The sequence below is a fragment of the Rhinoraja longicauda genome, chromosome 20 (genome assembly GCF_053455715.1).
Source record: "Rhinoraja longicauda isolate Sanriku21f chromosome 20, sRhiLon1.1, whole genome shotgun sequence".
In the NCBI taxonomy this organism is placed as follows: domain Eukaryota; kingdom Metazoa; phylum Chordata; class Chondrichthyes; order Rajiformes; family Arhynchobatidae; genus Rhinoraja; species Rhinoraja longicauda.
The window spans coordinates 38,960,495-38,974,285 of NC_135972.1; the positions used below are offsets into that span (position 1 = coordinate 38,960,495).

The 13,791-nt window shown below is 47.0% G+C and overlaps 1 protein-coding gene across 4 annotated transcripts in view; it reads right to left on the bottom strand.

Annotated features, from left to right (window-relative positions):
• met (MET proto-oncogene, receptor tyrosine kinase) overlaps positions 1 to 13,791 on the bottom strand; it is a 172,494-nt gene that overhangs the window by 90,552 nt on the left and 68,151 nt on the right. The window contains exon 1 of one of the 4 annotated variants that reach the window (XM_078417443.1): positions 7,218 to 7,398. The exons of the other annotated variants lie outside the window; for them this stretch is intronic. Within the exon in view, the coding sequence (XP_078273569.1) occupies positions 7,218 to 7,289 (72 nt within the window). The 5' untranslated portion in view covers positions 7,290 to 7,398. Of the gene's footprint in view, positions 1 to 7,217; positions 7,399 to 13,791 lie in introns of those variants that run through there. 4 annotated transcript variants of the gene reach the window in all.

Sequence of the window (13,791 nt, forward strand, 5' to 3'; positions counted from 1 at the left end):
TGTGCGACCATTTTGGTAAATTTACTTTGCACCCATGCGGACAGTATAATACTTGTGGAGCCTGGATTGGACTTAATGTCAAGCCTGGGGAGAGCTTAGTGGGGAAGGGTGTCAGAAAAGGGAATTTGGGAAAAGAGGGACTGATGCAAGGAGGAATCAGGACATGGTGAGTTTGCGTGTGGGAAAGGGCTGGCGGCCACGGGAGAAGTTGGGCAAGATCATGTAATCCTTGAATTTGTGCATATGTGTGCATTAAAATGAGTGTGTGTGTGTGTGCGAGCGCGTGTGTGCACATACACATGTGCATACGTGTGTGTGCAGCTCTGTGCATGTGTGCACGTGTGTGTGCATCTGTGTGTGTGTTTGTGTGTGCGCCCGTGCAATGTGCATTTATAATTTGTATCCTCTGAGCACGTGTGTGGGTGTGCATGTGTGTGTGGGTGTGCATGTGTGTGTGCATGTGTGTGTGGGTGTGCATGTGTGTGTGCATGTGTGTGTGGGTGTGCATGTGTGTGTGTGTGCATGTGTGTGTGCATGTGCGCGTGGGTGCGCATGTGTGTGTGCATGTGTGTGTGGGTGTGCATGTGTGTGTGGGTGTGCATGTGCGCGTGGGTGTGCATGTGTGTGTGCATATGTGTGTGGGTGTGCATGTGTGTGTGCATGTGTGTGTGGGTGTGCATGTGTGTGTGGGTGTGCATGTGCATGTGTGTGTGGGTGTGCATGTGTATGTGGGTGTGCATGTGTGTGCGTGCGCCCATGCATGTGCATTTATCATTTGTATCCTCAGAGCACGCGTGTGGGTGTGTGTCTCTGTGCACTAGTCAGTAGAAATCTGTACAGCACAGCTAACCAATTATATTGGAACTACGCACATTCGAGGTGCTTATTTTTTTCTTGCAGGGATCTTCCACTGAATCCAAAGGGAAGCAGGCCACCTGGGCGAGTGCAAATGAAGAAGGAGACGACCATCACAGGATTCTATGTTGTCAACTACAGGTGAGTTAGCAGCATTCCTGCCTCTGAGCAAGATGGCTTATGGGCTCACATCTGTTTCCAGTGACCTCAACATAAAACTAGAGGCTGCTCCACTTCTACATTTAGGGAAATGCATTCATTTGCGTACGATGTTAAACTTTTGAGTCTTTGGTTTTTTTGCATTGCAAAAGATCCCACGGCAGCATTTTGACCTCTTCCACCAACGTTTTGCTCAAATATTCTTTCCTTTCACCTTTTTGAAGAGTGGCATAGTGGGGCAGAGGTGGAGTTGCTGCCTCACAGCGATAGAGGTTTGATCCAGACCTCAGGCACTGTCTGTGTGGAGTTTGCACACTCCCCTGTGTGGGGTTTCTCCGAGTCCTCCGGTTTAGAAACATAGAAAATAGGTGCAGGAAGAGGCCATTCGGCCCTTCGAGCCAGCACCGCCATTCATTGTGATCATGGCTGATCGTCCACAATCAATAACCCATGCCTGCCTACTCCCCATATCCCTTGATTCCACTAGCCCCTAGAGCTCTATCTAACTCTCTCTTAAATCCATCCAGTGATTTGGCCTCCACTGCCCTCTGTGGCAGAGAATTCCACAAATTCACAACTCTGGGTGAAAAAAATCCTTCTCACCTCAGTTTTAAATGGCCTCCCCTTTATTCTAAGACTGTGGCCCCTGGTTCTGGACTCCCCCAACATTGGGAACATTTTTCCTGCATCTAGCTTGTCCAGTCCTTTTATAATTTGACATGTTTCTATAACATTCCCTCTCATTCTTCTAAACTCCAGTGAATACAAGCCTAGTCTTTTCAATCTTTCCTCATATTCCAAAGACGCGTAGGTTTGTAGGTAAATTGGCCTCTGTAAATTGTCCTGAGTGAACTCGGGAACTCGTGAACTCCCGAGTGAAGTCGGGAGCCTCGATCGCAGGATAGAACTGGGATACCATAGAACTAGGGTACAGGTGATCGCTGGTTAGTGCGGACTCGATTGGCCAAAGGGCCTGTTTCCACGCTGTGTCTCTACACCAAACTAAACTACATTTTGAAGAGCAATAAAGATCTTCTTGTTGTCCTTGCCAATATTTATTCTTTAATCAACATTTTTGAAACAGATTATGTAGTTATAATTACTTTGTTCTTTTTGCACTTCCTTCATTACAAACAATGGCTGACTTTAGTGGCTGGAGAGGCCTTTGAATGTGGATACATAATTGGATCAATGGTGCTAAACAGAGGGTGCTGGTGGAAGGTTGTTTTTCGGACAGCAGGCCTGTTACTAGTGGTGTGGCAGTGGGATTGGTGCTGGGCATATTGCAGTTTGTTATTTCTATCAACTATTTGGTTGATGATATACATGGCACAGTTGGTAAGTTTACAGATGAGGTGAAATAGGTGGCCGTGTAAGACAATGAAGGTGGCAAATTAGAATGATCAGTGGGATCTTGATCAGCTGGGCAACAGGGCCAAGGAATGGTAATGATAATGGGCCAAGGAAAGGCTGATGGAGTTTAATTCATACAATTGTGAGGTCATAGAATCGTAAACACAAAAGCAAGCTCTTTAGCCCACCGTGCCCATGTTGACCAAGTTTAGTTTAGTTTAGTTTAGAGATACAGCGCGGAAACAGGGCCCACTGGGTCCGCGCCGCCCAGCGATCCCCGCACATTAACACTATCCTATACCCACTAGGGACAATCTTTACATTTACCAAGCCAATAAACCTACAAACCTGTACGTCTTTGGAGTGTGGGAGGAAACCGAAGATCTCGGAGAAAACCCATGCATGTCACGGGGAGAACGTACAAACTCCGTACAGACAGCACCCGAGGTTGGGATCAAATCCGTATCTCCAGCGCTGCCTTCGCTGTAAGGCAGCAACTCTACCGCTGCACCACCGTGCTAATCCCATTTGCCAACATTTGGCCCATAGCCCTCTGAATCTTTCTTATCTATATCGCTGTCCAGATGTACCTTAGAAGACATTACAAAAGGTGTGGCTTATTGGGAAGTCAAACCAGGGCAGTACCATCACAGTGAACAGTGGGTGCTGGAGGTCAGTACATTGTTCAATAAAAGTGGTGTCACAGGTAGGTGGAGTAGTGAAGAAGGCCTTTACAACCTTGGCCTACATCATTCAGGGGAATGTAGAGGTTAGGACATTATGTTAGTATTGTTATCATAGGAGGTGTTAGTGAGACTGCACTTGGAGTATTGCGTTCAGTTTTGGTCACCCAGGAAAAATGGCATGAAGCTGGAAGGAGTGCAGGGAAGGTTTACAAGGGTGTAATCAGGACGAGTGCGTGAGAGATTGGGCGGGCTAGGATTTAATCCCTAGAGGCTCTGGAAAATGAGGGGTGATCTAAAAGAGGTGCATAAAATCATAAGGGGAACAGATAGGGTCAATGCACAGAAGCTTTTACCAAGGATGGGGGGAGTCTGAAGAAGAGTCTCGACCTGAAACCTCACCCATTCCTTCTCTCCAGAGATGTTGCCTGACCCACTGAGTTACTCCAGCATTTTGTGTCTATCTTCGAATCAAAGACTAAGGTGGTTGAAGGTGAGAAGGGAAAGATTTAGTAGAATCCTGAGCGACAGGTTTTTCATATCGTGGGTGTTGACATTATAGAATGTGCTGACAGATGAGGTAATTGAGGCAGATAGAATAACAACATTTAAATAACATTTACACAGGTACATGGACAGGAAAGATTTAGGCCAGGAAAGGAAAGGATATGTATGGGCCAAATGGGTCTAGCTTAAGATGGCCATCTTGGTTGACATTGATGAGTTGGGCGTAAAGGCTTTTTCAATGCTGTCTGCCTCCATGAAAGTGCTGAAATGACGATAAAAGGTACTGTACAGATTCAAGTCTTTCTATTCTTTAATTTATGGATATAGGCTATATTTCAGGAATGCCCAGCAATGGTAGGTGTCATTACTCATTGTCCAATTTATCTTGCAGCAAATTCAGCATCTTAATTCCACTACAAAGATAAAATTGAATATAGATTTTCCATTAACACTGACCTCTCTGTCACTTTCCCTGCAGGGCGTGCACATCAATCAATGTTATTACTGTCAGACAGGGAATATTGGCAGCTTTAAAAATTATTTATGGCAATAACCTTTGATCAGTGAGCCCAAGGCATTCAGCCTGAAATTACTGATGTTAGAAGCTCCCACCAAAATATTCAAGGCTTAAGGATCATTAATGCCTATGGAATTAGTAGAGATGGTGATGGGATACCATCTCATCAGGAAACGTACCGAATAGTGAAAGGCTTGGGTAGAGTGGATGTGGAGAGGATGTTTCGTCTCGTGGGAGAGTCTAAGACTAGAGGTCACAGCCTGAGAATTAAAGAACGTTCCTTTAAGAAGGAGATGAGGAGGAATTTCTTTAATCAGAGGGTGGAGAATCTGTGGAAGCCAAGTCAATGGATATCAATAAGACAGAGATGGATAGATTCTTGATTAGTACGGGTGTCAGGGGTTATGGGGAGAAGGTAGGAGAATGGGGTTAGGAGGGAGAGATAGATCAGCCATGATTGAATAGCAGAGTAGACTTGATGGGCCGAATGGCCTAATTCTACTCCTATCACTTACTTATCTTTTGAGCTTATGAAAGAAGGAGAAAAGGTTAAAATGCCGGCCCATTATACTTTCACTCTCACTGTTAAAGTTCTGTTGTGCTAGTTCTCTTCATGCAGCTAGGATCAAGTGCAGGTATCATACTCCATGTGACACATGATTCTGGCCCAAATGTCAATACTACCACGGTGAATTTTGAATGGTAGGTTTGAAAACTAAGCCTTACTTGGTTTCCCTGCAAGAGAGAGCACACTTTTCTCGGAGGCAACAATTTAAACAGTCTCGACCTGAAATGTCACCTATTTCTTTTCTCCAGAAATGCTGCCTGACCAGCTGAGTTACTCCAGCACTTTGTGCCTATCTTCGGTGTAAACCAGCATCTGCAGTTCCTTCCTACACAATTTGAAATGAAAACCTGGGGTCCAGACACAAATTTATGACCAAAATGGGGGGGAGGGGGGAGAAATAGGTGGGAGTAAAGTTGGGGCCCATGGGTCAGAAGGGGAGGGGGAGAGGGGGGGGGGGGCTGTGGTGGAGAAAAGGGGGAAGGGAGTTTGCTACGTTGCCTGAAATTGGAAAATTCAACGTTCATACCGTTGGATTGTAAGTGACTCAAGAAGAATATTAGATGCTGTTCCTCCAGTTTGCAGTTGACCTCACTCTGGCAATAACTACAATAACTATGTGAGTACCTTTAACACAGCAAAACATCCTCAGGATCTGTACAGGAGTAGAATGATCAAATAGGGTTCAACATTGGGCCACATAAAGGATATATCAGGGCGGAGGCCCAAAGTTTGGCCAATGTATACGGAGAGAGTAAGAGAGGAGGAAAGTTCTAAATGGTCATGTGGGCTGGTGCTGGAAGGAATGGAAGGGGGGGGGGGGGGGGAGGGACAGAGGGGGAGCTGAATAATCTATTGCTAGCTGAGGTGAAACCGAACCTGCTCAGGCCGGTCGCCGTACTGCAAGATAGAAGGAGACGTCGCAAACATGTAGCCCTGCTTCCAAGATGGCGGCCAACCCAGGCGACTGTTTGCATGCTGGCCACAGAGGCAGGTCTCCAATCACACATTACAATCGCTCCACACTCTGAAACCTCTACTCCTACAGCAACATTTCGTACTTTATCGAACTTCACTGGCTTTACCTTGCACTAAACGCTATTCCCTTATCATGTATGTACACACTGTCAATGGTTCTGCTGACTGGCTCGCACGCAACAAAGGGTTTTCCACTGTACAAGTGACAATAAACTAAACAGAAACTGAAAGTTCTGCTTCTCATTGGAGGCAATCTTCTGCGAACATCTTGGCTGAGTCACGTGGCCAATATCTGCTGTGTTCAGGTAGCAGGCTTGTGCTGAGGAAGTTTGTATGCCATCATGTTCTTGCTCAAAACCCTGCACTAAATGTAGAAACAAAGAACTGCAGATGCTGGTTAAAACACCAAAGGACACAAAGTGCTGGAGTAACTCAGTGGGTCACTTGGCATCCCTGGGGAACAGAGATAGGTGGCCTTTCGGATTGAAACCCGTCTTCAAACTGATTGTAGGGGGGAGAGGAAAGCTGGAAATGGGGAGAGGCAGGATTCCACGTGGCACATAGTAGGCAAGGTTGATAGACAGATGGTTGGAGCAAAGGCTAGAGATAACAAAGAAAGGCAGCCACGGTGGCGCAGCGGTAAAGTTGCTGCCAAACAGCGAATGCAGGGCGGAGACCTGGGTTCGATCCCGACTACGGGCGCCGTCTGTACGGAGTTTGTACGTTCTCCACGTGACCTGCGTGGGTTTTCTCCAAGATTTTCAGTTTCCTCCCCCACTCCAAAGACGTACAGGTTTGTAGGTTAATTGGCTTGGTGTAAATGTAAATTGTCCCTAGTGTTTGTAGGATAGTGTTAGTGTGGGGGGATCGCTGGTCGGCGTGGACTCGGTGGGCCGAAGGGCCTGTTTCTGCGCTGTATCTTGAAACCAAACTAAAGTAAAGGAAGGTGTGATTAGGTTTGAGGAGTTGTGCATTGTAAAGCCAGAGGGAGGGGAGCTGCAGGAGGGGGGAGAGGAGGGGGCAGTGAGTGAAAGGGAGAAATAGGTTGGAGTCTCGGTGGGGCATAGTGGAGGGAACGGGGGCATGAAAATGGGGGGGCGGGGGGGGGGGGGGGGGGGTGGCTGTTGGGGAGAAGGGGGGGGGGGAGATTAGTGGGTCTGTGAGAGGTTACCTAAAATTAGAGAATTCAATGTTGATACCGTTGGCTTACAAGCTACCCAAGTGGAATATGAGGTGCTGTTCCTCGAGTTTGCCTGTAGCTTTACTCTGGCAATGGAAGTGGCCCAGAACAGAAAAGGAAGTCTGGGACCCACCTGGACTCGCACCTATTTCTCCACTCACCTGTGTCTCCTGGTTCTGGACTCCCCCAACATTGGGAACATTTTTCCTGCATCCAACTTGTCAAGTCCTTTTATAATTTTATACATCTCTATAAGATCCCCTCTCATCCCTCTAAACTCCAGTGAATACAAGCCTTGTCTTTCCGATCTTTCCCGGGGATTAACCTCGTGAACCTACGCTGCACTGCCTCAACAGCAAAGATGTCCTTCCTCAAATTGGGAGACCAAAACAGCACACAATACTCCAGATGTGGTCTCACCAGGGCCCTGTACAACTGCAGAAGGACTTCTTTGCTCCTGTACTCAAATCCTCTTGTCATGAAGGCCAGCATGCCATTAGCTTTCTTCACTGCTCGGTTATGGTCAATATTTTTCGTTGATAATTCCAGTTGTTCTTCCCTGTCCCAGAAAAATCATCGCAGTAGTTCACTGAACAGCGTCCAAATCCCTACAGTCATAAGTTGCTTCATCAATGACCTTGATGCTGTCATGAGATCATGCAGGGAATGTTTGCTGATGATTGCTCAATGTTTATTCCATGAGGAATTTCTCAGCAAATGAATCAGCCCATGTATGCAGCCAGACTCGGGCAATGTTCAGACATGGGCTGATATGTTTAGTTTAGTTGAGTTTAGTTAAGAGATACATCGCAGAAACAGGCCCTCCGGCGCCGACCAGCGATCCCCGCACATTAACACCATCTTACAAGCACGAGGGACAATTTGTACATTTACCAAGCCAAATAACCTACAAACTTGTACGTCTTTGGAGTGTGGGACGAAACCGAAGATCTCGGAGAAAACCCACGCAGGTCACGGGGAGAACGTACAGACTCCATACAGACGGCACCCGTAGTCGGGATGGAACCCGGGTCTCCGGCGCTGCTTTCACTGTAATTCTACCGCTGCGCCACCGTGCCGCACATAAGTGGCAAGTAACACTCACACACTTTCAATTTCAGCTTCCATCCTTGACACTCAGTGACATTTCCCATCATGCATTTCCCATCATCAAAATCCTGAGTGGGAAGGAACTGCAGATGCCGGTTTACACTGACGATAGACACAAAATGCTAGAGTAACTCAGTGGGACAGGCAGCATCTCTGGAGAGAAGGAATTGGTTTCGTTTCGTGTCGAGACCCTTCTGAAGAAGCGTCGCGACCTGAGACGTCACCCATTCCTTCTCTCCAGAGGTGCTGCCTGTCCCGCTGAGTTACTCCAGCATTTTGTTTCTATCAACAACTTGGGAGTCACTATCGATCAGAAACTCATCTGAACCTGCAACGTAAATACCATGGCTATGAGCAGATCTTGGCTTTCTGTGGTGAGTGATCCACTTGGCATCCCTCATAGCGAGAGGATCTGAGTTTAGGAGCAAGGAGGTCCTACTGTGAATCTGTGGATTTCTCTGCCACAGAAGGCTGTGGAGGTGAATTCACTGGGTGTTTTCAAGAGAGGGTTAGATATAGCTCTTCGGGCTAACGGAATCAAGGGATATGGGGAGAGAGCAGGAACGGGTAGTAATTCTGTATGATCAGCCATGATCATATTGAATGGCGGTGTTGGCTCGAAGGGCCTACTCCTACACCTGTTTTCTATGTTCTACAAAGCATGGCAAAGTGTGATGGAATGATTTCTACTTGTGTCTGTGAGTACAGCCCCAAGAAGCTCAATACCATCCAGAACAAAGCAGCCGACTTGATTATATCTTATCAAGCATCCTAAAGAGTGATTCCCTGCACTGTAGATGCACAGTAACTCCAGATTACAATCTGCAATGCAGCTATTCCACAGCACCACTTAATTAACATCCATCGTGTACCAACTTAGCACCCAAGAAAGGCAAGGGTTGCAAGTGCAAGGGGAACACCACCACCTACATTTCTCATCCAAGCTTCACACAGAAATGTTCAACCATGTAGGAATAGATGGCAACCTCCTACAATGGATTGAGATCTTTTTGACAAGGAGACACCAGCGAGTTCTCTTGGAGGGAGAGATGTCTATTGAAACTCCTGTGACATCAGGTGTGCCACAGGGGACTGTCATGGGTCCATTGCTCATCCTACTGTATATCAATGACATTCCAAACGCAGTTTCGTCCAGAGTTCGACTCTTCGCAGATGATGCCATAATTTATCGAGAGATTAAAACACCAGAAGACAGCTTGTCCTTACAGAAGGATCTGGATGCTCTCTGTGAGTGGGGGAAACACCTGGCAGATGTCATTCAATACAACCAAATGCCACACCATGCATGTCTCACACAAGACTAAACCACTTTTATTGGAATACAACATGGGTAGCCATACATTACTTGCTGTCGACCATCACCCATATCTAGGAGTCGAATTAAGCAAAGATTTAAGTTGGGCGACCCATATTGGTCAAGTGTCTAACAAAGCAAATAGAACTCTCGGCCTTCTTAAAAGAAATTTCCACGCATGTAGTCCATCCGTCAAAGACAACGCCTACAAGTACCTGGTCAGGCCCAAATTGGAGTATTGTGGAGCTGTGTGGGATCCTTTCAACAACAACAACAAGATCACCCTGGAGAAAGTATAACTCCGAGCAGCTCACTTTGTCTGTAATGACTACAAGCACAAATCAAGTGTGAATAATATGCTGACCTCTCACGGATGGGGTACCCTAGAGCTCAGCAGAATCAGGCTACGACTTATTGTAATTTACAAGGAGATTCACAAAATCACGCCATCAAATCTTCTGTCATCCCAGAGCATCAACTGCCATGAAACAAGACAAAATACATCATCAACTCGCTAACTTCCAATAAACGTTGCTACCAATATTCCCTTTACCCTGGGACGATAAGGGAATGGAATATGTCACCACCCAACACACGCGCCGCTCCCTATGTTCAGTCATTTAAAAAGGGGATTGAGCAACGAGATCTTCTCAATTTGGTCAAAAAGGCCCACTTCAAAATTTAATCACTGCTCTACTCACTCCGACCTGCGCGAGATAACCACTTATGAGGTGTTTACACAGTGATCAACCAGAACCAGAGCCAGAAATGTTCAACTCTTCATTCACCATTCCAGGCTCCAATCCTGGAGCACCTCACCTGACAGCAATATGGGAGCCCGTTCACGGGAACGACTGCAGCAGTTGCTCCCTTAATGGGAGAGTCTGGGGCTGTTGCGACTTGTGAACTAAGCCACTTGGAGGTTGAAGGTGATTGATATAAAATCTTTGTTCATCAAGTGAAACAGACAGGGGTGCAGCGGTAGAGTTGCTGCCTTACTGTGTCAGAGTCCCGGGCTCCATCCTGACTACGGGTGCTGTCTGTACAGAGTTTGCACATTCTCCCTGTGACCGGTTTTCTCTGGGTGCTCTGGTTTCCTCCCACATTCCCAAGGTTTGTAGGTTGATTGGCTTCTGTAAATTGTCCCCAGTATGTAGGATAGAACTGGTGATCTTTGGTCAGTGCGGACACGATGGGCTGAAGGGCCTGTTTTCACACCATATCTCTGGACTAAACTAAATGAAACAACTGGCTGCTCAATGTTTCAGTTTATATCTCTAAAACTAAGACTAAAACTTACACTCTCTTGGAGACTCAAAGTACATGAGGTTTTCATTTGCTTAACGTTTCCAATGGAGGGAGAGTCAAGGAGCAGAGGGCACACCCTGAGAATACAAGGATGTATCTCTGAGGAAATGTGCAAACTCAAACTTGCGCTGCTCAATGTGGAATTCAAAATAGAATGCTGTATTTGTGGGACCCACAGCTTGGATTTGGTGGCACTCCAGTCTTTTGGAGAGTACATGTTTTGTGTTGGTTGTGTATGTGGGGGTGGGTGGGTATGTGGGGGGGGGGGGGTGGGAAATCTTTCTTTTTTTTTTTTAGGTCTCTTCCGCGGGGCCTTCCATCGCACGGCGCGGCTCGGCCGCGGGACTGAACAGCGCCCGGTGCGGCTCGGCCGCGGGGCCTTCCATCGCCCGGTGCAGCGCGGCCGCGGGGCACCATTCTGCTTTAGTTAAACATTTTGTTCAAGATGGCCGCGCCGTTGTGTTTGGCTGCCTGCCACTGTATGTTTCTTTTTTTTTTTTTTCCTAATCACATGTGCAGCACTTTGGTCAACGTGGGTTGTTTTTTAAATGTGCTATACAAATAAAATTGACTTGACTTGACTTGACTTAACGTCAAAAGATAACAGCAAGTGATTCGTTACAATTTTATAGCTATATGATATTGATTACGTATATATTTTGAATATAGCTAGCGAATCACCTCTGAATGTTCCAATGTTCCGTTGGTTCAAAGTTATTATATGGATGGCTCGGAAGCTTCTAGGGCAGGGAAACCAGGCAGCTCGTCCCATACACCCACCACCCTTTGTGCAAAAAAGTTACCCCTCAGGTGCCTATTAAAACTTTCCCCCTCACCTTAAACCTATGTCCTCTGGTTCTTGATTCGCCTACTTTGCGAAAGAGAATGTTTAGTTTAGTTTAGAGATACAGCGCGGAAACAGGCCCTTCGGCCCACCGGGTCCGTGCCACCCAGTGATCCCTGCACATTTACACTATCCGACAAACACTAGGGACAATTTACACTTGTGCCAAGCCAATTAACCTACAAACCTTGCACGTCTTTGGAGTGTGGGAGAAAACCGGAGATCTCGGAGAAAACCCACGCAGGTCACCGGGAGAACGTACAAACTCGATATAGACAGCAGCCGTAGTTGGGATCGATCCCGGGTGTCCAGCGCTGCATTCACTGTAAGGCAGCAACTCTACCGCTGCGCCACCGTGCTGGAATGTGCCTTTACCCAATCTATTCCTCTCATGATTTTGTACACCTGAAATAAAGTCCTAGCCTGCTCAACTTCTATAGCTCAGGTTCTCGAGTCATAACTCATACCTCTTCTCTGCACCCTTTCCAGTTTGACAACAGGTTATTGTCTAGAAGTTGGGATGTTACGTTGCGGCTGCAGAACGTGCTGCTGAGGCCACATTTGGAGCGCTGCGTCCAGTTTTGGTCATTCTGCTATAGGAATGATGTTGTTAACCTGGAAAGAGTGCGGAGAAGATTTACGCGGATGTTGCCAGGACCTGAGAGTCTGAGCAATGGGGAGGCGTTGGGCAGACTAGGACTGTATTCCTTGGAGCGAAGGATGATGAGAGGTGATCTTATCGAGGTGTATAAAATCATGAGGGGAATAGATAGGGTCGATGCACAGTCTTTTACCCAAGTAGGGGAATCAAGAACCAGTGTAAATCGGTTTAAGGTGAGAGGGGAAAGATGTCAGTAATCTGAGGGGCAATGTTGTCACACAGACTGTGCTGGCGTATATGGAATGAGCTGCCAGAGGAGGTAGTTGAGGCAGAAACTATAATAACATTTAAAAGACATTTGGACAGGTACATGGATAGGAAAGCTTTGGAGTGATATGGGCCAAATGCAGGCAGGTGGGACTAGTGTAGCTAGGGCACTTCCGTCAGCATGGGCAAGGAGGGCTGAAGGGCCTGTTTCCGTGCTGTATGACTATGAAAACAGAAGGTAAGGTTATGTCAGGAGTGTGGTTAGGGCTAAAGAACGTAAATGCTTTGTGGGGCAGAATATCAAAGATGGAAGCAACTGCTTTGCTGAATAGTTTGAGATGGTTGGCTTTATAATGAATGAGGAGTGAACTTTTTCCATGAAAAAACAAAGAAAGTTGGGAGGAGAGCAGGGAGTAAATGAAGAAAGGCCTATCAGTAGGGCTGCCAACTATCTCACTCCAAAATACGGGACAAGGTGACGTCATCGCCCCGCGCCCCACGTGGCCTCACCCAGCCAGCATCCACGTCTCCTCCCCCACCAATGGCGGCCGTCTGGACATAGAGGCGTGTTGCTCTGCAACCTCCGTTCGGTGAAGACACTCAGCCCCACTTCCCGAACTGTGGGCCGGGACAGTGTAGGCTAACGGAGTGTGTTCAGGGAGCGGCGCCGAGAGCTACGCAACCTCTATTAGGCGCACACACTCCGTCAGCCGACAGCGGCCTGCGGGCCTAATACGGGGCAAGGGCGGTCCCGTACGGGACAAACCAAGTTAGCCCAAAGTACGGTATGTCCCGGCTAATACGGGACAGTTGGCAACCCTACCCATCAGTGACTGACACGATGGGATTGTTAAAGTTATGTGGGACGACAAGACGAAGAAAATGAATGAGAAGATTGGCTGGTGCTCATGTGGAGGCAGAAAGTAAGGACGGTGGGGCACTGAACTCCAAGGTCAGCCAACAAGGTTATTAAGGTCACCGAGGATCAGAAGTTGCTTCGTAAAAAGGATGAGGGAAAAGAGCAGCAAAGGTACATCGGTGAATCCGAGGTATGTGGTTTAACAGACAGAGTCTCCCTAAAGATCAACAGGTATACAGGTGCTCCCTAGCTTACCATGCTTCCACTTGCGATAGTTCCACTTTGCGATGGTGCAAACAGCAGTGACCCGTAGTGAGCAGCCGCTCGCTTCGCGCCACGTGATCGCGCGGATTCCATGTATTTCGGCTTAAGATACTTTCGATTTCCGATGGGTTTCACTGGGAGTGGGCATAGATTTGGGAAGGTAGTCAGTTTCCACCTCAACTAGTATAAAACGTCAGGGAAAGTTAATCGGTGCTGGGCATAACTTCTTTGATCTTTTGAGGTCAATTTCTGGCCAATTCCAGGGCTGAATGAAAACAAAATGATTAAATTTTCCACTTAAGTTTATTTGTTTAATATCAGAGTATAGAATGATCCCAAGTTCAGGTAGTTTTGTTATAACATGATAAGGTGCATTCCTATGAAACGTCAGGCTGTAGATAATTGCATTATAAAGATAATGGGAAA